This window comes from Thamnophis sirtalis, unplaced genomic scaffold (genome assembly GCF_051295495.1).
Source record: "Thamnophis sirtalis isolate CommonGarterSnake01/CBP01778 unplaced genomic scaffold, rThaSir2_p1.2 scaffold_15, whole genome shotgun sequence".
Classification (NCBI taxonomy): domain Eukaryota; kingdom Metazoa; phylum Chordata; class Lepidosauria; order Squamata; family Natricidae; genus Thamnophis; species Thamnophis sirtalis.
The window spans coordinates 41397295-41422545 of NW_028261395.1; the positions used below are offsets into that span (position 1 = coordinate 41397295).

General features: G+C 44.4%; 2 protein-coding genes across 4 annotated transcripts; both read left to right on the top strand.

Annotated features, from left to right (window-relative positions):
- Positions 1–897: 897 nt before the first annotated feature.
- Positions 898–3885, top strand: LOC148042577 (solute carrier family 2, facilitated glucose transporter member 5-like). The gene is made up of 5 exons (XM_087701868.1): positions 898–1120; positions 1582–1692; positions 1992–2087; positions 2995–3070; positions 3186–3885. The coding sequence occupies exons 1-5, from the start codon at positions 974–976 to the stop codon at positions 3344–3346; spliced, it is 591 nt and encodes a 196-aa protein (XP_087557994.1). The 5' UTR covers positions 898–973; the 3' UTR covers positions 3347–3885.
- Positions 3886–5410: 1525 nt separating this feature from the next.
- Positions 5411–24737, top strand: LOC148042578 (solute carrier family 2, facilitated glucose transporter member 5-like). Of its 3 annotated transcripts, XM_087701836.1 has the most exons (13): positions 5411–5645; positions 16092–16158; positions 16584–16679; positions 17929–18077; positions 19513–19637; positions 20121–20273; positions 20462–20587; positions 21266–21453; positions 21982–22092; positions 22394–22489; positions 23120–23195; positions 23314–23441; positions 24487–24737. In XM_087701836.1, exons 2-13 carry the CDS (start codon positions 16117–16119, stop codon positions 24652–24654), a joined length of 1458 nt encoding a protein of 485 aa, XP_087557962.1. In that variant the 5' UTR covers positions 5411–5645; positions 16092–16116; the 3' UTR covers positions 24655–24737. The 3 variants fall into 3 exon arrangements, with proteins under 3 accessions (XP_087557962.1, XP_087557963.1, XP_087557964.1); XM_087701837.1 differs by lacking the exon at positions 16092–16158; XM_087701838.1 differs by lacking the exons at positions 16092–16158; positions 16584–16679.
- The last annotated feature ends 514 nt before the right edge of the window (positions 24738–25251 follow it).

A 25251-nucleotide genomic window follows, 5' to 3' on the forward strand; every position in this document is an offset into this window, starting at 1 on the left:
TTTAGCACCTTTAATAGGGTCATCTAAAGGTTAGTTTCACTTTAGCACAGTTAGCAGGATCATCTAAAGGTTAGTTTCATTTTAGCACAGTTAACAGGATCATCTAAACGTTAGTTTCACCTTAGCACACTTAACAGGGTCATCTAAAGATTAGTTTCACTCTAGCACAGTTAACACTTAGGGTCATCTAAAGGTTAGTTTCACCTTAGCACAGTTAACAGGATCATCTAAACATTAGTTTCACTTTAGCACCTTTAATAGGGTCATCTAAAGGTTAGTTTCACTTTAGCAGAGTTAACAGGATCATCTAAAGGTTAGTTTCACTTTAGCACAGTTAACAGGATCATCTAAACATTAGTTTCACCTTAGCACACTTAACAGGGTCATCTAAAGGTTAGTTTCACTCTAGCACAGTTAACAGTTAGGGTCATCTAAAGGTTAGTTTCACTTTAGCACAGTTAACCCAATGATATACATTCAATACGTAACAGAGGATATCTTTCCATTGTCAAAAATCCCAGTGCAGAGGGATCAAAACAAGATAAGAGGCAGTAGAAAAGAGAAAGTTTAGTCTAAAACCTGGACTGTGGCCAGCAACTTCCTAACATTCTCCCTCCCTCCCCGGCTTCTCTCTGCCACAGATTTTTCATTATTAGTGGGTGTTACAGCCATATTTGCCATAATTAGTAGTATATTTTTGGTGCCATCTCCGGAAAGTCCGAGGTTTCTGTTCTTGCAGAGGAATGACCAAGAGAAAGCAAGACAAGGTACGTCTGGCATTACGGCTTTATGAGCCATTCATCTGGACCAAAGGGAGGATCAGGCCAGTAGCCCAGCTTCTGCCCTTCGGATCTGCAGGACTTGGTGGCTCCTTCCAAAGGTAGTCCTGTTCTACATGTTCTTGTCTTCCCCTCCTCTTCCTCCTCCTTTAGTTTTGAAGAAGCTGAGAGGGAAAGAAGACGTGGAGGATGAGATGTTGGAACTTTATCAAGAACACCTTGCCGAAAGCAACCAGAAGAACATGACAGTGTGGAAACTTCTTCGCTTCGGCAGCCTCCGGTGGCATCTCATCACCGTTGTGGTCTTGGTCTCCGGAAGTCGATTTATCCAAACAAACGCGGTTAGGGACTTCCCCGAGTAACCTCGCATACCATTTGCTTTTTCACGGTTCAAATTTGGAGTCTGTCCAAAGTGACGAGTGTCTGGCTTGTTATCCAGGAACAACGTTTCTGGATCCAGGTCCAGACTCTTCCTGGGCTGCTGGACAACCAAGGGATGGAGAGGCAGCTGTTACAGTTTAAAAAAGGGCAAAGTGTGATGGAATGGGTTCTGGATTCCCAGGAGGGAGGAGCTGCATTCCAGAGACAACGCAGTTATGATAGTTGGTATGAGAGAAATAGGGTGAGGACGGTTCCTCCTCAATAGTTCCCAGAATCTAAGCTTTATGGTGCAATTGTCTGGTATTATTTGGCAAGATTCAGTCTGCAGGTGATGAATCAGAAGAATTTCATTAAGGGTTGTTAGAGCCTGAGCCAATTCTACGTGTGCCTCCATCTGCATCTCTTTTATCTTTGATTGCAGGTTTTACTTTTCGCACAGCAGACCTATAGAATTTTAGGACTATCCGCCAAAGATATGAGGCTCCTTCCCTTAGTAGGAGGCTTGATCGTCCAGATGATGCTTCTGATAACTGTAAGCCACATTAAATCCCTTGATTACTGGCTTGTTTGTGTTCTCAGCTGCCTCCATCACCCCACTGATTTAGAGTGATGTACCCCAAAGCAATGCAACCAGCAGGGAGCAGTTCGGACTAGCGAAAACACAATAACAAAAGTGAAGACTGGAATTATTTTAGCCTTGGTGAAGAATTGTGGGCTCCGTAGTTTGATGATCTATTGATTTGTGTTCTTGGCTGTCCATGGTCTTCTCGGGAGTTTTTCTCCAGGGTCCCGAAGTGTCAATCCTCTTCTGCTTTGTTTTTTCCCCCCTAGATCTGCACCATCGAGCCCTTGGGGCGGAGAGTTTTCCTTTTGGGTGGCATCATGATTTGTATCATCTCAAATATTGCCCTAGTTTTCTTTTTTAAGGTAGGTAACATTCCTGATCTCTGCACCGGGCCAATTGAGTGCCCCTCCCTCTTAACGTCCCTGTGCTTTTTCTCACACACAAACCTTCCCAGCCAGTTAAAATTGATCTGGTGAATTTCATCCAGTTGTTCAATTTCACAAGTCCATCCATTTCACCAATCCATCCATTTCACCAATCTGTCAATTTCATCCAGTTGATCAATTGCACCCATCCATCAATTTTATCCAGTTTTTCATTTGCACCAATCCATCAATTTCACCAATCCATCAATTTCACTAATCCATCAATTTCATCCAGTTGGTCAATTTCACCAATCCGTCAATTTCAGCCAGTTTGTCTTTTGCACCAATCCATTAATTTCATCAATCCATCAATTTGGTCCTGTTTGTCAATTTACCTATCTGTGAATTTCATCTAGTTGGTCAATTTCACCAATCCTTAAATTTCATCCAGTTGCACCTGTCCATTGCATCAGTCCATCAATTCCAACAATCTGTCAATTTCATCTAGTTGGTCAATTTCACCCAGTTTGTCAATTTCACCAATCAATCAATTTCACCCAGTTTGTCATTTGCGCCAATCCGTCAATTTCATCAATCCATCAATTTGGTCCTGTTTGTTAATTTAATCTATCTCTAAATTTCATCTAATTGGTCAATTTCACCAATCCTTAAATTTCATCCAGTTGCACCAGTCCATCAATTTCAACAGTCCATCAATTTCAACAGTCTGTCAATTTCATTCAGTTGGTCAATTTCACCCAGTTGGTCCATTTCATAGTTAATGCCAGTTTTCTCTAGATGGGGTTCTCAAACCCTGTGGAAGATCAGTTGAAGAAATGAAGTTGGGGGTGGGAGGGTTACTACTTTGATGGTCACCCCACAGGTGCTTCCTTCTTCCCCACAGAGCAACAACCCCGCCCTGGCCTTCATCAGCATTGTTTTGATTATCCTCTTCTTTGTGGGCTACATAACGGGACCAGGTTTGTGATCAGCTGGGCTACGGAGTCTTCGCAAGTGGAAAAAGACCAAGGGAAGTTTCTGCGGTTGTTGCTTAAAAAATAACATTACAAGGCCTGCCCTCTTTTCTCCATCCAGCTTCCATTCTTCCCTTGATTATTGGTGAATTGTTCTTCCAGTCATCCCGAGCGTCCGCATTTGTCATTGCAGGATCCGTCAATTGGACAGTCCAAATTTTCTCAGCCTTGCTGTTTGTTCTGACTAAGGTAAGGGACCTTGTAATCCCTTTGGAAATTTAAAAAGTACTGTAATTTTCATATTATAAGACGCCCTTTTCCACACCCTAAAAGAAGGTGGAAATTTGGGTGCATCTTATACACCGAATGTAGCCAAAAATGCGAGGCATGGAGGAGGAGATGGTCTGTGGCAATTCCTGCAGCCTGGGACAGCTGATTGGGGGTGTTCAGCTATTTGGAGGCTAATCCACCCGTCAATCAGCTGCTCATGCTGAATCAGGCTGTGATAACGTGCTGAAGCTGACCTGGCTGTTTGCTATTTGCTGCAAGGAGGCGTCAGAGTTTGCAGCAGCAATCACATTCAGAAAGCAGACACAAGTAATGGATTCAGAAGGATTCAATAACTTCTCTTTATATATAATATAACACATGAAGTAAATATACAATACCAAAAGCAGCTTTTCCAACGTAGTATTTTCAGCAGAGGAGAGAAGTTTCACTTCCAGTTTTAGTTTCAGATATCAGCACAGCATGCAGCTTTAGTACAGAACAACCCACGCTCAGGCTCCTTGCTGTCTCCTTCCTTGTTCACACAGCAAAGAGTGTTTGTTTCCAAACAGCCCTCAACTCTCTCACACACTGACAGGACGCTAGCCAGATGAATACCATGGATGCTGGTAGGCAGAGGCAGATTTTTTTTTTTCTTATTTTTCTCCCCCAAAACTAAGGTGAGTCATACTCCAGAGTTTCTTATGCTCCGAAAAATACGGTAAATAAAATATATTAAAGAAATGTTTACTTAAAACTCCTGGGGATTTTTTTTCAATACAGAGGTGACCTTCCCATGAAATTCTGTGTGACTTGTGGGTCTGCCAAGTTTGATCACAATATTTCTTAATTTTTGTTTCTGTCTCTAGTCCTACCTTGAGACCTACTACTTGCTCCTTTACTGGCCTTTTATGATCCTCGCCTTTATCTACATTTTCTGGAGAGTCCCAGAAACCAGCGGCAAGACATTTCAAAAGATCCAGGAGAACATGGCGGCGTATTCCAGAAAAATAGTGGCTGAATAGAAACAGGAGATCTCTTTCTTCCCTCTGTTTTCAAAGTTGATCTGGAATTAAAATAATGAAGTAAAACAGAAGCTCTCTTCAAGCTGGATGGATTTATTTGTACTGTTTTTAGCTCCTCTACACTAGTTTGGGGGGGGGGATTGGATTATAAATTTAGCAGAGCTGTTGGGAGTGTCAGCCCTGCGAGGTAGGCCAAGGCAGAAAATCAATCCTGTAGGAAGGCTTTAAAAAATTCCATTATTGAGATTAGCTATAAAAAGAACATCTCGCAAGCCCGATTCTGCTTTATCCCATTTTTCTGTTGCTCCAATGAACCAGGAAGGCACTTCCAAATATTGTCTTATTCCCCAAAGGACATAAAATAATTTCCCACCCTTTTTAGCTATAATTCTTGCATATTTCTGCCAAGGTGGTTTTCCTGACTCCATTATTAGGGGAACAATTCAGCTTGTAGCTCCCATTATATAAGAAATGGATTGCCTCCTCTATCCTATCCCTTTCTCTCCCTCAGGATTGCCCCATAGAATCCTCTCCTCTCCCCTTCTCTCCCTCAGGCTTGCCTCACAGTAGCCCCACTTATCCTATCCCCTTCTCTCCCTCAGAACCACTGTTCCCTCTAAGGTGCGCGGCTGCGCGGCCGCGCACCTTGCAAGAAAGCCCCGCGCAGAGTTTCTATCTGCCGCGCAGAGATTTCTGTAAAGGAAACGTTTTGCAGGCGGCTACAACTGGATCCGGCAGTGCTGTTGCCTGTTGGAGGAGGAGGAGGCGAACCAGCCTGCCACCAACGGCCACCGCCAGCTCCGCCGCTCTTCCCGCCCCCTTCCCAGTCCCACAGTCCAGCGGACGCAGCAGAAGCAGCCCCGGGGCTCCGCTGCCGCTCCCCCCATTTTCTGGACGGGGATCCCTTGGAGAGGGGATTCCTTCCTGCGAGACCCCGTCCAGAAAATGCGGGGAGCGGCAGCGGAGCCCCGGGGCTGCTTCTGCTGCGTCCGCTGGACTGTGGGGCTTGGAAGGGGGCGGGAAGAGCGGTGGGGCTGGCGGTGGCCGACGGTGGCAGACTGGTTCGCCGCCTCCTCCTCCAACAGCACTGCTGGATTTCCGCCCAACGCTGCGGGGGCGCCAGCGGGAGCTTTGGCAGCTTCACCTCAGCCGCAGCGCTGGGCAGCAAATGTGCTGGTGCTGTTGGAGGAGGAGGAGGAGGCGGCAGCAATAGCACCTGAGGACAGGACAAGAAGCAATGGAAACTTGTCAGAAGGAGACTCAAGCTGGAAATAAGGAGAAATCTGACAGTAAGAACAATTAAAATCCTAGGAAAATGTCCTTTCATGAAAAATTACTTTTTCAGTTAACTCTGCCTGGCATTAGTTGGGGGAACAGAAATATTAGTTGGCCAATTCTAAAAGAGAGCACCAGAAAGAACTTAAAAGATTTTTTAAGAGAGCTGGGTTTTTCATTTATATTATATGTATGAACAGAATTAACACAAATTGCAGATACCAATCAAAAATAAAGAAAAAAAGGATGAAATAATGCTCATTTTTAAAAACTCAATGAAAATAAAAACAATATACCAAGAAGGTGGCATACTGGTTGTGATTTGATCTCTTCGGGGGATCCCGGGGATCCCCTATACAAGTATTTTAATATTGCAGACTTGCAGTATTATAAGTCATACTGATATTATAGAACACTTTAATTAAGCGGGTCCCTTGAATAAACATAACTTTGAGTTTCAAATAACACTGATTTCGTTGTTGTCTTAGGTGACATCTGTGAAAAAAATTCAGGCATGAAAATGTACCGCTCAAACACTATACTTTTCCGCTCACACTGAAAAAAAATTAGAGGGAACATTGCTCAGAACCCCCTTATCCTATCCGTTTCTCTCCCTCAGGCTTTCTCCACAGAATCCTCTCCTCTCCTCTTCCAACCAATCAGAATACATGTCTTACACAGGAACAGGAAACAGAGAGGTGGGACTAAACAGGTTATAAAAAGCTTTTCAAGCCCCTCCTTCAGCCCTTCTCTTCTTCTCCACCAACATTGAAGTACGTGATCACCTTTTCTGTTCAGGGCTCAAGCCATGTGGCCCTGTCCAACAATAAACCATCTTTCCAAGCAGCCTCCATGTCTCCAGTGTCTTTTTCCCCACTTGGAGCTGAACCCATTTCTTTCATCATGACAATGCTCAAAAATTGCTACAATGTTGAGGCTGGAAGGAAAGACAAAAGTAACATTTTGGAGGGCGGGGGGATTTCATCCTACCCCAACCTGGCCCAAAATAAAATATCTCACCCAAGCACAAAATTATTTAATAAGGCGGAATGCTCCCCAAAATGGAGTTCTTCATTCAAACTCGGTTCCTATTTTTTAAAAAAAGGCATTTAACAGGGTGAGTGAAAGCCGGGCGAAATGCTTTCCTGCACTCTGCAGTGTGTCTTTGTGTTTGTATAAGTTTATTCGTTTTATCAACAACAATAACATGCAAAACATAAAAACATACATCTAAACTAAGAACAAAAATTGTGTACAGAAAAGGGTAAAAAATTGACCCAAATATCAAATTAAATTTAAAGATAAATAATCCACCCTAATTGGATGCTGGAAAAAAAAAAGGAAATTTTTAAAAAACCCAGATAAATCCTTCTATCCTTACACAATTATGTCTAAAATATAGGTAGTCCTTGACTTGCAATGGTTCATTTAGTGACCAAAGTTGCAATGGCACCAAAAAGAGTGACTTATGACCATTTTTCACACTTTTGTTTTTAAATAGTCTTTATTGGTTATACATTTTTTAAAGGATAAAACATACAAATACAAATACAGTTTTAAACATACAACCCCCCCATCCCCCCCCCACGGTGACAGTCATTCACAGCCCAACTTTTTTTTCCTTCCTCATTGTTTAGTCTCTAAGCAGCATCTTCTCTTTACAAAGTTCAGGGATCTATTACAATACCTATGTTCACTTTTAGTTCCATTGTTAACAACTGCTATTTAACTTTCCCCGTTTTAAGTCCCTGCTGTTCTCCTTGTCGCTCACATATACCATAGGTTCCAGCTAACTGAACCGGGAGGCCCTCACAACAGTCACTCGTGCCCTTGTGACCTCTAGGCTGGAATACTGCAATGTGCTTTACATGGGGCTGCCCTTGAAGAGCATTCAGCGACTTCAGCTAGTCCAGAATGCAGCCGCGCGAGCGATTGTGGGTACACCTCGTTTCACCCACGTAACACCTATCCTCCGCGAGCTGTACTGGCTGCCTGTTGATCTCCGGGTGCGATTCAAGGTGCTACTTATCACCTATAAAGCCCTTCATGGTACTGGACCTGGGTACTTGAGAGACCGCCTACTGCCAATTACCTCCACTAGACCGATACGATCGCATAGATTAGGCCTCCTCCGAATTCCATCATCCAGCCAGTGCAGACTGGCAACTACCCAGAGGAGAGCCTTCTCGGTGGCTGCTCCGACCCTCTGGAACGAACTCCCCGTGGAGATTCGGACTCTCACCACCCTCCAGTCCTTCCGCGCTGCCCTAAAGATCTGGCTGTCCCGGCTGGCCTGGGGTTAAGATTCTGACCCCACTCGAATTGTGTGACTGTTGTGTTTCTTTTAATATGTTGTATTGTCCTTATGTTGGAAATTGTTTGTCCTCCCCCCCCCCTTTTTGAACTGTGAGCCGCCCTGAGTCCCCCCAGGGAAAAGGGCGGCATACAAATAAAGGGAAAATTAAAAAAATAAAAAAATAAAAAAAAGATAATGTTCTGTTTCTCCTTTGTCCCTCAGCCAACCTATCATTCTGTCCATTTTTGCACATTCATAGATCTTTTTAATTATGGCATCTTCCGGCGGTATGGTAGTAGATTTCCAAAATTGTGCATAGGTTATTCTTGCAGCCACAATTATATGTAGGCTCAAATACCATATAGATTTACTCATGTTTTCTGGTTTTATGCTTAGTGAAAAATTCTCGGGTTTCCATTCCATGCTTGTCCCGGTAACCTCTTTTAGCCATTTTTGAATCCTTCTCCAGTATTTCGTGGCCTCAGTATAAGACCACCAAATATGGTAGAATGTGCCACACTTATGACCATTGCAGCATCCCCATGGTCACATGATTTACATTCAGATGCTTGACTCAAATTTATGACGGTCGCAATGCCCCAGAATCACGTGATCCCCTTTTGCGACCTTCTGACAAACAAAGTCAATGGGGAAGCCAGTTTCACTTAATAACCATGGGACTAACTTATCAACGGTAGTGATTCACTTAACAACTGTAGCAAGAAAGGTCGTAAATTGGCACAAAGTTCACTTAACTAAAGTCTCACTTAGCAACAGACATTTCAATCTCTGAAAGCGGAACGACCTGGATGTAAATGTATGCAAAACAGCCGCCTAACTGCCATTCTGCTTTTCCCGGAATGTTCCCGCCTCCTTCCCCTGATTGGCTCTCACTGCTGCTCCAGCATATTTCATTCCAAAGAAAAGACAGCTGTGGTTTTTCTCCCTTTACTCCAACACACCACCAAAAATAGTAAGTTGGCTTTTAAAAAAAAATATTTCTAGCCTTAAAATCCAAACTCTGGAAGATCGGCCTCCACCAAATAGGCTGGCAGAAGAGCGGCAGAGGATCAGGGAGGATGCCAATTAATTTAGGGAATTTATTACAACAATTAGGAATTGAACAGGAAGCTCTCAAAAGGGAAAAAAGGGGGGGGAACCCTTTGCTTACATTTATCCCCTTTGATTTCCTCTTTAAGAAAAGCCGTCCATCGTTGGCGATGGGCTCTATGGAGCCTCCCTGATGTTCAGCAGTCTACCTTGGAACAGGAGTCACCTGGGAGAACAGTTTGGGGAGGTTCTGTGGCTGGATTCCTGGGGGTGGGGGAGAATTGTTTGTAATTATAGTGGAAGAATGAACAAAGTGTGAGGCTTTTTTGCTTTTTTTTTTTTGCTTTTTGTTCTATCAGGGGTTCCCCTTGATCTTCCCGGAAGGATGGAGGAAAAAGAGGAATCGGAACTCTCACTCCAAAGTAATGTGAGTTTAGAGGGCTGCCGAAGTTGCGGTTTATCTTGATCCACGGTTATTTCTAAGCTTCAGGTCAGAGAAATTTTAAAGAATTTCTGAAGAGGATCAGCTCGCAACTGTATTAAAAAAACAAATTGCAGTGCCTAGAAAATCTTTGGAATCTCCTAAAACTCAGCCGGCTTGTTTGTACTGTTTGTATAAGAAGATCAGAAGGGTGAAAGGAGAGGGAGGTCTAAGATGTGTTGTGGGTGTTGTGTTGGTTTCTATCTTTTTTTCCACTGAAGGAATTGTGTTGTTGTTTCTCCCCTCCTGCACCTTCCCATAGAAACTGACCTGTCCATTCATGATCTCATTTGCAGGGTCCAGTATGGCATCTTTCCAGTATGGATACATGGCCTATCTCATCACCAATCCCATTGTGGTAAGTGAGCCCTGCTGGGTAGTCCTGGGTTTGGGACTTGGTAGTGATTCACACAACCTATTCGAGTCGCTGTGGTTGCTCTGTGTGGAGCCGGTGTATTTCATGGCACATGGATCCTGGATTATCCCACCCCCATGGGGTTTTCAAAATGGTATTGCCTGCCCTGTACTCTCCATTCCACTTTTCCCTCTTCCTTTCCTCTTCCCTTCCTTTCCCCCTTTTTCCTTCCCTTCCCTTTCCCTTTCCTTTTCTATTCCATCCCATCCCATCCTTTGTCCATCTACATTAAAAAGAAAAAAGACATTCTTTTGAAGACAGAAAAGTCCACATTTTGGACAAAGAGGGCCACCAGTTTGAAAGACGGGTCAGAGAGGCCATCTATGTCAAAAGTACAGCCCCCTCCCCTCAACAGAGGAGGAGGGATATGTCATCATCTATCACCAGTTTACAACACAGTCCTTTCAGCACAGTAGTGGGAATCGTTTTTTTTTTTACTGTCGGTTCTGTGGGCGTGGCTTTGAGGGCATGGTGTGGCTTTGTGGGCGTGGCTTTGTGGGCATGGCAGGGGAAGGATACTGCAAAATCCCCATTCCCTCCCCACCCCACTAACCTGCTTTCCAGCTCCGTTCTCCTGTTCAGGGCAACAAAAGAAGATCAGCTGAGAGGCAGCAGGGGCATGGCCAGCCTATTTGCCGGTTCTCCAAACTACTCAAAATTTCCGCTAACCAGTTCTCCAGGACCTGTCAGAACTGGCTGAATACCACCTCTGTGTCAGCAGTTCCAAGAAGGCTCCACACCCATTTGCACAATTCAGGACACAGGACAACCTCCAAGGGGTCTCAACGGCTTTCTAGAAGGATGCAAATGACCAGCGGTCTGCAAGGAATCTAAATCCTTCCCTTCCTCACTGTCCAGTCAGAGCTGAAGAAGCTTCTTGGATGAGAAGCGAAACGTCTTCCAAATAAAAACCAGAAAAGTCCAGTTGCCTCTTGAAAAAAGCACCTTAGGGACAACCGTGGTTTGTTTTCCTTCAAAAAAAAAAACCCAGATGTGGTTTTCCACCTGGCCGGTCTCACCTGCCCTTCATAACGGCTGCGTTGTTTGGAGGCGAAAGAGGGGGAAATGTCATTCAGTTGGTCAATTGCACCAATGTCAATTTCATCCAGTTGGTCAATTGCACCCATCCATCAATTTCATCCAGTTGGTCATTTGCACCAATCTGTCAATTTCATCAATCGATTCATTTCACCAATCCATCAATATTGTTTTGTTGGTCAGTTTCATCTAGCTGGTGAATTTTACTAATCCTTAAATTTAAGCCAGTTGGTTAATTGATCCAGTCCACGAATTTCACTAATCCATCAATTACACCAATCCATCAATTTAATCCAGTTGGTCAATTGCACCAATGTCAATTTCATCCATTTGATCAATTTCACCAATCCATCAATTTCATCCAGTTTGTCATTTACACCAATCCATCAATTTCATCAATCCGTCAATTTCATCAATCCGTCAATTTCATAGAGTTAATGCCAGTTTTCTATAAATGGGGTTCCTAAACCCTATGGAAGATAGGAGGTTGGTTGAAGATGTGAAGTTGTGGGAGGGGTTACTAATTTGATGGCCACCCCACAGGAGCTTCCTTCTTTCCCGCAGATCAACAGCCCTTCGCTGGCTATCTTCAGCATTGTTCTGATTTTCATCTTCTTTGTGGGCTACTCAATGGGAGCAGGTTTGTGATCAGGTGGTATACGGAGTCTTCGCAGGTGGAGAGAGACCAAGGGAAGCTTTTGCGGTTATTGCTTTTAACATAAAATAAAAAAATAAAATAATAATAAAATAAAATAAAATAATAAAATAAAAATAAAATAAATTAAAATAAGATAAAATAAAATAAAATAAAATAATAAAATAAATAATAAAATAAAATAAAATAAAATAATAAAATAAAATAAAAAATAAAATAATAAATAAAATAAAATAAATAATAAAATAAAATAAAATAAAATAAAATAATAAAATACAATACAATACAATACAATAATAAAATAAAAAATAAAAAATAAATAATAAAATAAAATAAATAATAAAATAAAATAAAATAAATAATAAAATAAAATAAAATAATAAAATAAAATAAAATAAATAATAAAATAAAATAAAAAAAATAAAAATAAAATAAAATAAAATAAAATAAATAATAAATAAAATAATAAAATAAAATAAAATAAAATAAAATAAAATAAAACTACAAGGCCTGCCTTCTTCTCTCCATCCAGCTTCTATTCTTCCCGTGATTATCGGTGAATTCTTCCTCCAGTCGTCTCGAGCATCCGCGTATGCGATTACAGGCTCTCTCAGCTGGGGAATCCATTGTTTCTCAGCTTTGCTGTTTCTTCTGACACAGGTAAAGGGGCCAGGGGTGAAATCAACTTACGGTTTTCAAATGTACCTTCGGCGCATGCACAGAGTGTCCGAAATGGGATGGGATGATGTCTGAGCGAGTGGGCGGAGCTTCCCGCTGCCAGCGCTACTGGTTCACCCGAATCGGTTGGAACTGGCTGCATTTTGCCACTACAAGGTTAAAGAAAAAGTAAATAATATGTTTACTTAAAAGTTCTGTGGTTTTTTTCCCCCCCAGTATGAAGGTGACCTTCCCGCGGAATTCTGTGTGTCTCCTGGGCCTGCCAAGTTTGATCACAATATTTCTTAATTTGTGTTTCTGTCTCTAGTCCTACCTTGAGACCTACTACTTGTTCCTTTACTGGCCTTTTATGATCATCACCTTTATTTACATTTTCCGTGTCGTCCCGGACACCAGCGGCAAGACATTTGAAGAGATCCAGGAGAACATGGCAGCGTACATCTCTAAAAATCACAGAAAAATAATGGCTGAATAGAAGCAGGAGATCTCTTTCTTCCCTCTGTTTTCAAAGTTGATCTGGAATTTTTTTTAAAAAAAATGAAGTCAATCAGAAGCGCTCTGGAAGCTGGATGGATTTATTTTCTTTGTTGTTGTTTTTTAAGTGCTATCCGCTAATTTGGCAAAAACCGATTGGGTTGTAAGTTTAGCAGAGCTGTGTGAGCAGGGATCTTGGGGGTGCCAGCCCTGCGAGGTAGGCCAAAATAGAAAATCAATCCTGCAGGAAGGCTGAAAAAAAATTCCATTATTGAGATTAGCTGTAAGAAGAATATCTCGCAAGCCTGATAGTGCTTTATCCCCTGTTGTTCTAATGCTCCAATGAACTAGGATGGCACTTTCAAATATTATCTTATTCCCCAGGACAGGGATAGCTATCCATAGGTTTTGCCATCACAGCCCCCAGGACATAAAATAATTTTTCCATCCTTTTTAGCTATAATTCTTGTATATTTCTGCCAAGGAGATTTTTTTCTGTTTCCAGTTTTGGTCACTACAATATTTAAAAAAATGTTGAGACTCTAGAACAGGGTGTCAAACTCAAGGCCACGGGGTGCTTAGATCTGGCCCAAGCCCCCCCCCTGGAAACAGCAAAGGACAGGCCCGTGGTGCCTCTGCCAATGAAAATGGTGCCCACAAGCTCAGTTTATTCTGACAGAGGGTTGCAAGACACTGTCACAGCCAAAAACGGAGCTCGGGAGCCTGTTTTTGCTGGCAGAGTGCTCAAGCCGCCGCAGGAGCCCCAACACGAGGGATCTTGAGCTGGCCATGCCCTCTCTGGCCATGCCCACCCTGGCCATGCCCGCCCTGGCCAAGCCCATCCCAGCCCCCCGAGGTCAAACACAACCAGGGTTGAAATGCTCCAAAGTTTGCTACAGGTTCGTTTCGCTACTGGTTCGCTTCGTGCACATGCACGTTCCCATGCAGTGCTGAAAAAGGAGGGTAATGGAGCCTTTTCTGAGTCTGCAAAGGTAAGTAGAATAGTGAGGGAGGAGGGAAACAGCTGTGACACGCGATTTAGATTTGCTAGGAAGCAGGATTTCCTACTTTCTAGTGAATATAAATCACCCGGCACAGCTGATCGTTGGAACCTTAAAAAATGCTACCGGTTCGAGCGAACCGGTAGTTGCAATGATCAGCTGTGTGACAATCAGCTGTGTCATGCGTTCGCGTAAGCACAGCCGATTGTTGCAACAGCTGATCGCCAGAGCTACTGGTTTGGGTGAACCAGTAGCATTTTTTACTACCGGTTCAGATGAATCGGTCCAAACCGCTAATTTCATCCGTGAACACAACCCTGATGTGTCTCTCAGCACTGTTTCCTCTAAGGTGCGTGGCTGCGCGGCTGCGCACATGGCAAGAAAATCCCGCACAGCAGTTTCTAACTGCCGCGCAGAGATTTCTTTCAAAGCAAACGTGGGGAAGTCCTTTGCAGGCGGCTAGAACTGGCCACCTGCAAAGGACCTCCCCAGACTTGTTTTGATGAGCACGGAGCGACTGATGGTAGTTTGCGCCAGCCGCAGCTGCTCAAACTAGCATCAGTCGCCCCGTGTTTAGCAAAGCAAGCCTGGGGAGGTCCTTTGTGGGCGGCCAATCCTAGCCCGGCGCTGAAATGAATCCCCAAAGCCCCCCCCACCAGAATATCTGCTGCCGCCCAGCTGAGGTGCTCCGAGCGGAGGGAGAGGCACCACCGCCGCTGCCATGGGCGGGGGCGCCAGCAGGAGCTTTGCTGGCTTCACTTCAGCCGCAGTGCTGGGCAGCAAATGTGTTGGTTCACCCTCTGACTCCTGCTGAAATATCCCCTGCCTGCCAAGATCCCTTTTTCCCTCCTCGAAGGATCGAGGAGGATCCGGCCTCAGCGTGGGGCGGGGGGGGGGGGAAAGGTCTTCCTCCAGGGCCCTGGAAGGTGCGCAAAGGAACACAGTGCTGTTTCGTCTCCCACAAACTTTACGGACAGAAGGCGTAGCTGTCCTGGGCAGATTTTAGCGATCTTTTCAGCCGCTGAACGCAAACTAGTTGCTCCGGTCGCAGGTGCAAAAGGCCTCCCTATTCGGGCGGGGGGGGGGGGCGATGCAGCTGTGCCTGGGACCCCTCCTGTCCCTCGGGGCGGCGCTGATGATTCTCTTGCAGGGCGGGGGGTTGCGGTGAGTTCCTGGAAGCGAGGAGGTGGGGGGGGGAGATAGCCAGGGTCCACGTTTGCATCTTTCTCCCTGCCTCCAGCTCTTTTCCCAGAAGGAAACATCTTCCTTCCTCCGCGTTACGCTGAGCCTCGTTTAAAGGCTGCGGTAATTTGAGCTCAGGCAAGATGGGAAGAAAGGAGGCGTTTTGCACAGAACTTCTTCAGCTCTGACAGGATTGTGGGGAATGGAAGCTTGGGGAATCTCATGTCCTGCAGCCCAAACTTTCTCCTCCCAGCAACTTGGCCTGTTGGATACAGTGGTGGCGGGGGAAGAATGGGCTGGCTGGGCTGGCTGGCTGGGGAGGGGGGAGCCCTTTAAAGCCCTGCTGCCGCGCCTTCCCAGCAAGACTTCCTTTTGGCTCGCGGTTTCCCTTGCCAAGCATTTTTTTTCCTCTTTAAAGGAATTTTTGGATTTCTCCTCACCAAACCTTTAAGACTGAAAGAGTTAGAGTTGAAATATAAAGAGATTGTCAATCGCCATACTGTTAGATTGATAGGCAATTATAGACTATCTTGATTATATCCTCCTTAGAAAGAATATGCTACTGTATGGTTGAGAAAAAGATCAAACTTCATTCCATGGAATGAAGGGGAGGTTGGGGGAGGGTTGGGTTCGGGTGGGGAGGGGGGGAGGTGAGGTAAATATTTGTAAAAGCTTTTTTAAAAAAAAAATTCAATAAAAAAAAGAATTTCAACCCCTTGAAAGTGGAATCCCCGGATGTAAATTTATGCAAAACAGCCACCTAACTGCCATTCTGCTTTCCCCGGAATGTTCCCACCTCCTTTCCCTGATTGGCTCTCTCTGCTGCTCCAGCATTTTTCATTCGAAAGAAAAGACAGCTGTGTTTTTTCTCCCAAAAAAATAGTAAGTTGGCTTTTTTAAAAAAATATTTCCAGCCTCAAAATCTAAAATTTGAAGACTGGCCTCCTCCAAATGCGCTGGTGGAGGAAGGACAGGGAGGGTGCCAATTAATTTGGGGAATTTATTACAACAATTAGGAATTGAACAGGAAGCTCTCAAGCCAACGTCCACCATTGGCAACAGACTCTTTGGAGCCTCCCTGATCCACCGCAGTCTACCATGTAATCATCGAGGAAGAGAGTTTGTGGAGGTTTTCTGCCTGGATTCGGGGGAGAATGATTTGTAAAAAAACTTGCTTTTGTTCGAACAAGGGTTTCCCTTGATCTTCCCGGAAGGATGGAGGACGATGAGGAACCCGAACCCACACTCAAAAGTAATGTGAGTTTGAAAGGCTGCTGATGTTGTGTTTTTCTTGATCCATGGTTATTTCTAAGCTCCGGGGCAAGGCAGGGCAGAGAAATTATAAAACATTTCTGAAGAGGATCAACTCGCAACTGTATTTAAAAAACAAATTGCAGTGCCTAGAAAATCTTGGGAAACTCCTAAAGCTCAGCTGATTTCTTTATGGATGAGACACCACCACGAGATGCTAGGAGTCCAAACTAACGTGGGGAAAATAATTAGCTTTCCCTAACAGAAGAGAAGGTGAGGAAGATCGGCCTTCTTCCCATCCAAGCCAGAAATTGGAAGGGTGAGAGGAGAGAGGAGGTGTAAGATGTGTTGTGGATGTTGTGTTGGTTTTTCTGCTTTCCACTGAAGGAATTGTGTTGTTGTCTTCCTCCTCCTCCTGTACCTTCCCATAGAAACTGACCCTCCCGCTCATTCTCTCAGTAATGGGGTCCAGTTTGGGGAGTTTGCAGCATGGATACATCTACTTCATGATCAATAATCCTGTTGTGGTAAGTGAGCCCCGCTGGTTGTTGCGGGGTAGACCTTGGTTGGGACTTTGCAGTCATTCACACAACCCGCCTTCGTGCATTAGGGTTGCTGAGGATGCTCTGTGTGGACCCAGCGTCTTTCATGGACCCTGCATCCTGGCTTATCCAGAGGTGGTATTCAGCCAGTTTGGACCGGTTCACCCACCCTCCCCGGCTCTACGTTATCCTCTTTAGGCACGTTTTTGAGGCTGGGTGCAGAAGGCGTGTGCGCAAGCACAGGGCATCTGCGGAAGGCCACACGGACGGGCGGGGCAAACCGGTGGTAACAAAATGTGAAACCCACCTCTGGGTTTATCCCACCCCATCAGGTTTTCAAATGGTGTTACCTGCCTTGTCCTCTCCCCTCCACTTTTCTCACTCCCCTTCCCTTTTTTTCTCCTTTTTCTTTTCCTTTCCGTCACCTCCCCTCCCTCCCCTTCCTTCCCTTTCTTTCCCTTTCCCTTTCCTTTCCTTTCCTTCCGTTCCCTTCCCCTCCTTTCCTTCCCTTCCCTTCCCTTCCCTTCCTTCCCTCCCCTCCCCTCCCCTTCCCCTTCCTTCCCTTCCCCTTCCCCTTCCTTCTTTCCCCTTCCTTCCCTTCCTCTTCTTTCCTTTTCTATCCCTTTCCTCTTTCTTTTCCTTTCCTTTCCCTCCCCTTCCTTCCTTTCCTTTCCTTTTCTTCCTTTTCCCTCCCTTACCTTCCCCTTCTTCCCCTTTCCCTCCCCTCCCTTCCCTTCCAAGTGGCCTCAGTGATTCTCTAAAAAGAGGCAAATGACCAGCTGTCTGTTAGGAAACTAAGTCCTTCCCTTCCCCACCGTCCAGTCGGAGCTGAAGAAGCTTCTTGGATGAGAAGAGAAACGTCTTCCAAAGAAAAACCAGAAAAGTCCAGTTGCCTCTTGAAAAAAGCACCTTTGGGAAACCATGGTTTGTTTTCCTTCAAGAGAAAACCCAGATATGGTTTTCCACCCGGCAGGCCTCACCTGCCCTTCACAGTGGCCGCCTTGTTTGGAGGCAACAGAGAGGGAAATGTCCCAGAGTTTTCAAAGATAAATAAATCAATTTATTTAGCATCTCTGCTCCAGATTCCTTCAGCATCTGGGTTTTTCCGTAGGGACTGCCCACTGGCCAGCCTACCTCGCAGGGATGTGTTAGGTGAAGTAGAAGGAGGCTGCTGGGAAGGAATTGCAGCACCGTTCTGTGTTCTTGATGTGGTTTTCCAATTTATGTTTTTAAGGTAGAGATGCAGGTGGTGAATCTTCTGAAGGAAGGAACCGAGACAGACGCTGTGCGTTTGAAGTTCTTCTTCCTCCTCCTCATTTTATTCGCAATTGGCGCTGTTTTGGGGGTGTATCTTTGGGGCTGCCTAGCAGACAGATATGGCAGGTATAGTAGGCAGAATTTCTGGGTTGTGGATATACAACAAAGTGCTACATTTTGGGTGTTGCTGTTGGCATGGGTGCCATACATTGGCATTTAAAGCCAACACAGTTCTAGGCTGCATAAACAGAGGGATAGAATCAAGATCACATGAAGGGTTAATGTTAGGCCTTGGTAAGGCCACACTTTGAATACAGCATCCAGTTTTGGTCGCCACGACGTAGAAAAGATGTGGAGACTCTGGAAAGAGTGCAGAGAAGAGCAACAAAGAGGATTAGGGGACTGGAGACTAAAACATATGAAGAACGGTTGCAGGAACTGGATATGTCTATTTAAAAGAAAGAAGGACTAGGGGAGACATGATAGCAGTGTTCCACTATCTCAGGGGTTGCCACAAAGAAGAGGGAGTCAAACTGTTCTCCAAGGCACCAGAGGGTAGAGCAAGAAGCAATGGGTGGAAACTAATCAAAGAGAGAAGCAACTTAGAACTGAAGAGAAATTTCCTCACAGTTAGAACAATTAATCAGTGGAACAGAATTTGCCTCCAGAAGTTATGAATGCCCCAACACTGCAAGTCTTTAAGAAGATGTTGGATAGCCATCTGTCTGAAACAGTATAGGGTTTCCTGCCTAGGCAGGGGGTTGGACTAGAAGACCTCAAAATCATTGACTCGGGCCTTCTAGCATCAGCGATAGAAACAGACCCCAGTTTTAATCTTCTCTGCCCCGTCGCTTTAATTCCCCTGATGCCAGCATCTGGATGATTATAGCACACATGTTAGAGCTCCACATGAAGGTATTTTAGCATATTGCATAATCTCCTGCAATTCCAGCAACAAAAATGTTCCTTTAAAAAAAAGACAGTCTTGAGGACTGGATCCATGGGCACTGTATCTATTTATGTTAGCTTCAAGCGGGACGATGAATCCATTAAAAAAAAGTGCATTAGCTAATTTAAGCTCGAATAAGCTTCAAGGAAAAGAATAGAAAACGAAGTGGTAACACCCGTTGTAGAGTATAAATCAATACAAAGAAAACGAGAACTCGAGATCTTCTCTTTAATTCCAGTCAGGTGTGAAAGTGTGGAGACAAAGGATGACCTTGGCTTCTATTAAAGAATGAAAATAATACATTCCACAATCCTACTCCTTCTATTCCCCCCTCCCATCGACTATACCTAAAGAAACAGCATAATGAAATAAGAGAAAGTGTGGCAGGCCAAAATTCTAAAAGGAGTATAAATGCAGGCCTGACTTTATCGCTTTATAAAGATTAAAATTCTGTATATTTGATACATTAAAAAAAGGTTTACTTTTCTTTTGAAATAAAATAAAATAAAAATAAAATAAAATCAGGATGCTGTTGGTAGTTCAGGACTAAAAAAAATTAACATTTTTGCGACTCCTATTTCCTTGAATGTGTCTCTTTCCGTGTCTTTTCAGAAAATTCACCATCTTAATTAGCAACGGAATAAGTATTTTTTCGTCTGCCGCCTTGTGTCTTGCTTCCGTTTTAAAGCACTTTGCATTCAGCCTCTTTACTCGTTTTTTTGTGGGGATAGTGTCAGGTGAGTCTTTGACCACTTTATTATAAGCTTCCCCCCCAAAAGGGGATGAACTCTACCTTTGCATTAAATGCAAACCAGGGTCTCTTTGCACATACTCTAATTTTTTGGCTCCGGGTTCAATTTTGAGCTATCAGCCCAAACCAGAGTGCTAGGCTGGAACAAGAGAATACTGCACTGGACAGTTTAGCACTGTTTCAACCCAGTACTCCCTAACTTGGAGATTTAAATCAATGGTGGGTTGTTGATTTTTTAAATACCAGTACGGGCATGCTCTCTCTCCCATGCTTGTGCAAAAGTGTCCGGGTGGGAGGGCAGAGACTCCTGCCACTGCTACTACGGGTTCACATGATACGGGCTGATAAGGGCACCTCTTATTTAAATCCGCAAATCTCAGGGCCAGCCGCAAACCGTAGATGCCCCTTAATTCGGCACTCGCTAGAATGCAAGCTGAGACTGAAATGCAATATTTAATTCATTCCACAGGGACATTTACTTACTCTATGTCTCTCTACATCATTGAAATCTCTTCCTTGGACCTGAGGGGAGCCTTCGTGACCAGTCTGCTCATCTGGGTCAGCTGGGGATACATTCTGGACCAAATCTTAACCAATCCCCAGGTCTGGGGAAACAAAGAACGTGAGTATTTTCACCTCCACCTCCACAACTTTAAGTCATGCTAAGCTGGGGAGGGTATCTTTCCATTGTCCCAGCACAGAGGAATCAAAGTAAGGGGAAAGGAAGCTGAAAAGAGAAAAGTTTCTTCTAAAACATGAAGTAGGATCAGGAGCTTCCTAACATTCTCCTTCCCTCTCTTTCTAACATAGATTACACATTATTGGTGGGCATTACAGCCATATTTGCCATAGTTAGTAGTATATTGTTGCTGCCTTCTCCGGAAAGTCCCAGGTTTCTATACTTGCAGCAGAATGACGAAGAGAAAGCAAGACAAGGTACGGCCATGTGAGTCTGGTGTTACGGCCTTATCAGCTGTTTGTTTGGGCCAAAGCAAGAATCAGGCCTGTAGCCCAGCTTCTGCCCTTGAGATCTGCAAGACCTGATGGCTCCTTCCAAATGTAGCCCCTTTCTGTTGTGGCCCGCCAGTGGCCAGCAGAGCTGACAACAGATTCGGACAGTGTGGAGGTTGGTGAGAAAGATGGGCCACTCCTGGAGTCTGGGGAAGGCTCTGATGAGGGCTCTGTGTCGGAGGCAGAGAGGGGGCCAGGGCCGTCTGACAGTTATCAGCTGCCTTCAGAGTCAGACATCAGTGAGGAAGAAGAACAGCTGGAGCCTCTTCCCAGTGTGCGCATGCGCAGAGCTGCCAGACGAAGGGAGTGAAAGGGGAATGGAGTTTGAAGGAGACAATTAGTTCGCTTAATTGGTTGGCGACTCTCCGAATCTCCTTGCCAAGTTGTGCAGATATCGGCCAGGTAGATCTCCAAGCCAGAGAAGGTCTGTGACTGTAAATCCTCCCTCGAAAGACTTTGCTGGATGTGAATGAGCAGAATTCACAGTCAATTAAGAAAAGGGTTTTTTCTCGGGACCAGGAATCTGCCTCAGGCTCTTGGGAAGCCTCGGTCAGAACACTTTCCACATGTTCTTGTCTTCCCCTCCTCTTCCTCCAACTTTAGCCTTGAAGAAGCTGAGAGGGAAAGAAAACGTGGAGGATGAGATGGAAGAACTTCGTCAAGAACACCTTGCCGAAAGCAGCCAGAAGAACATGACAGTGTGGAAACTTCTTTGCTTCCCTCGCCTCCGGTGGCAACTCATCACCGTCATAGTCGTGGTCTCCGGAACTCGATTTGTACCAACAAACGCAGTTAGTGACTTCCCCAAGCAATCTCGCATACCATTTGCTTTTTCATGGTTCAAATTTGGAGTCTGTCCAAAGTGCTGAGTGGCTGGCTTGTTATCCAGACACAAAGTTTCTGGATCCAGAACCCACGCTTTTCACCTATTTAAAAGAGAATGTTTTTCTCAAACCCCAAACAATCAGTCACATGGTCCAATCTCCTCTTTCCACGGTCCAGGTGTGAGAATGTTCTTAGTTCTCAAGAGAAGGAATTTTATTTTGACTACACAAAACCCTCTATGTCTAATCCCCTCCCCCGAGTCCCTCAGCTCTAGTGTGGCAACACTGAAGCTCCAATATGGCTCCGGTCAGGTCAGCTTCAGGGTTGACATAAGGTGAAGACGGCTCCTCCTTAATAGTTCCCAGAGCCTAGGTTTATGTGCTTTAGTTTAGCAAGATTCTGTCTGCAGGTGATGAATCTGCTTAGAAGAATTGTGAGGGTTTTTTAGAGCCTGACCCAAATCCTATGTGTTCCTCTTTTGTCTTTCATTGCAGGTTTTTTTTTTCAGCAAGCAAAGCTATAAAATTTTAGGAATATCTGCCAAAACTGCGGGGCTCCTTCCATTAGCAGGACTCTTGACCATCCAGCTGATGATTCTGACAGTTGTAAGTTACCTCGTATCCTGCTTGATTACAGGTTTGTTCATTTTTTGTGCTGCCTCCATCACCCCACTGACTTAGGGTGATGTACCCCAAAGCGATACAACCAGAAGGGAGGAGTTCAAATTAGTGACAACACAATAGCACAGGTGAACACTGGAAATATTTTAGCCTCAATGAAGAATTGTGGGCTCCATAGTTTGATGATCTATTGGTTTGTGTTCTTGGCGGCCCATGGTCTTCTTGGTAGTTTTTCTCCAGGGTCCTGATGGGGTCAATCTTCCTCTGCTTTGCTTTTTTTCCCTAGGTCTTCACTGTTGATTCCTTGGGGCGGAGATTTCTCCTTTTGAGTGGCTTCTTGATATGTAGCATCTCATATATTGCCCTAGTCTTCACTTATCAGGTGGGTTACGTTCCTGCTCTCTGTGCCAGGACAATTGAGTGGCCCCCTGTTAATGTCCCTATGCTTTTTCTCACACACAAACCTGTCCAGCCAGTTATAATTGATCTGGCGAATTTCATCCAGTTGGTCAATTTCACCATCAATTTCACCAGTCTGTCGATTTCACCCGGTTTGCACCAATCCATCAATTTTGACTTGTAGCTCAATTTCACCCATCTGTGAATTTCATCTAGTTGGTCAATTTCACCTATCCTTAAATTTCATTCAGTTGGTCAGTTGCATCAGTCCATCAATTTCAATAATCTGTCAATTTCACCCAATTGGTCAATTTCACCAATCTGTCAATTTCAGCCAGTTTGTCATTTGCACCAATCCGTCAATTTCATCAATCCCTCAATTTGGTCCTGTTTGTCAATTTAACCTATCTGTGAATTTCATCTAGTTGGTCAATTTTACCAATCCATTAATTTCACCCAGTTGCTCCATTACATAGAGTTAATGCCAGTTTTCTCTAGATGTGGTTCCCAAACCTGTGGAATAGGAGGTTTGTTGAAGATATGAAATTGGGGAGTGGGGGGAAGTGTTACTGCTTTGATGGTTAGCTCACACGTGTTTCCTTTTTCCCCATAGATCAACACTCCCACGATGGCTTTCAGCAGCATTGTTTTGGTTGTCGTCTCATTAGTGGGCTTCGTAATGGGACCAGGTTTGTGACCAGATGGGATACAGCGTCTTAACAGGTGGAGAAAGACCAAGAGAGCCTTTCATGGTTCTTGCTTTAAAAAAATATATATTACAAGGCCTGCCCTCTTCTCTCCACCCAGCTTCCATTTTCCATCTGATTATTGGTGAAGTGTTCCTGCAGTCATCCAGAGCGTCCGCATATGTGGTAGCTGGGTTTTTCAGTTGGGCACTCCTTTTTTTGACAAACATATTGTTTACTCTGACTCAGGTAAGGGTGTTCTGACCTAGGCTTCCTGATACATTAAAAAGCACACTGTCAGATTTCCTAAAAATGCCCTAATTAATTCATGAGCATTGAATCAAGGTTCAATACAAAAATAAGTCATTTATTGGGAGCATCATTAGGCAAGATTTGTTCGCAGTCAAGTCTATGCTTTGTTTGATTTATTTCTGACCTTGACCTCTGTTCTGTGTCACGATAACATTCCCCTGTAAGATGCACCCCTTCCAAGCCTGCTGCACTAATCTGAGATCTGACGCCAGCCGACAGTATGCGTGGAATGCATTTCCCCTCTTTGTCTCCCATGGCAACGCAGGGAATTGACACACAGACTTACTCCCCCACACCCCTCTTTTTATTTCAAAGGCTATGATTTGTGTTCATTCAAAGTCCATAATGAGTCACAAAGAGTTGTTCAAGAGTCCTACAGTAGGCTGCCAAAGTCTTTCGGGGTAAACCTGATAAGCACCCACCGTTATCTTCCTTGAAACACTGACAAAGACTTGGAAATTGGCTTGTCAAGGCCACATGTAGCAAAGAATCAAAACAGACCACTATGAACAAAGTTGCTTCCTGCAAAGACTCAGGTGCCTTTGCTTTTCCTTTACGTCGTATAGGAGGGCCTAATTACCTCCAAGCCTTACTCCCAAGTCACCTTTTCTGTCTTAACTGTTCCTGCCTTCTGGCAGCTCTACGCATGCATGCACAGGGAACAGGGGGAGCCTGTTCCTCTGCCTCGCTGATGTCCAACTCTGGAGGCTCCGGAGGCAGCACATAACTCCCAGATGGTCCTGGCCCACTCTCCGCCTCCGACACAGATCCCTCATCAGAGCCTTCCCCAGACTGTAAGGCTGGCCCATGTTCCTCCCCAATCTCCTCACTGTCCGATTCTGCAGCCAGCTCGGTGCACCACAACAAACAGACCCTTTGATAATCTCAAAGTATGGAGGTGACTTTACCGCGGAATTGTGTGTGACTCGTGGGCTTGCCAAGTTTGATCACAATATTTCTTAACTTTTGTTTCTGTCTCTAGCCCTACCTTGAGACCTACTTCTTGCTGCTTTGCTCGCCTTTTCTGATCTTCACCTTTTTGTACATTTTCTGGGTACTCCCGGAAACCAGCTACAAGACATTTCAAGAGATCCAGGAGAACATGGCGGAGTACACCTGTAGAAATTCCAGAAAAATAATGGCTGAATAGAAGCAGGAAATCTCTTTCTTCCCTCTGTTTTCAAAGTTGATTTTGGAATTAAGAAATGAAGTAAAACCAGAAGTTCTCTTCAAGCTGGATGGATTTATTTCTACTGTTTTTTAACTCTTCTACATTTGTTTGGCAAAAAAAAAAGAGAAGAAGATTGAGTTGTAAGTTTAGCAGGCACTTCCAAATATTATCATATTTCCCGGGACATAAGATATTTTTTTGCCCTTTTTAGCTATAATTCTTCCATGTTTCTGCCAAGGTGATTTTCTTAGCTCTCTACAGATTAGGGGAGGAATTCAGCTTGTAGATCCCATTATATAAGAAGTGGATTGCTGCCGCTTCTTTCCTGCAATGTCTTCATATTGCCTTGGTAATGTCACACTGGGAATACTGCATCCAGTTTGGGTCGCTACAATAGAAAAGAAACTCTACAAAGAGGACAGAGGAGAGCAACAAAGAGGATTAGGGGACTGGAGGCTAAAACATATGAAGAACGGTTGCAGGAATTGGGTTTTGTCTAGTTTAATGAAAAGAAAGACGAGGGGTGATATGATAGGGAGTCCACCTATTCTCCAAAGCACCTGAAAGCATTTTTAG

Coding starts and splice junctions, on each gene's coding strand:
- LOC148042578 (XM_087701836.1), top strand. CDS start 16,117: ATGGAGGACGATGAGGAACCCGAACCCACACTCAAAAGTAAT. Junction 19,638..20,120: donor TTTTGTGGGGATAGTGTCAG/GTGAGTCTTTGA, acceptor TTCATTCCACAG/GGACATTTACTTACTCTATG. Junction 22,093..22,393: donor AGCTGATGATTCTGACAGTT/GTAAGTTACCTC, acceptor TTTTTTCCCTAG/GTCTTCACTGTTGATTCCTT.
- LOC148042577 (XM_087701868.1), top strand. CDS start 974: ATGTTGGAACTTTATCAAGAACACCTTGCCGAAAGCAACCAGAAGAAC. Junction 1,121..1,581: donor GATTTATCCAAACAAACGCG/GTTAGGGACTTC, acceptor CTTTGATTGCAG/GTTTTACTTTTCGCACAGCA. Junction 3,071..3,185: donor GGGCTACATAACGGGACCAG/GTTTGTGATCAG, acceptor TTCTCCATCCAG/CTTCCATTCTTCCCTTGATT.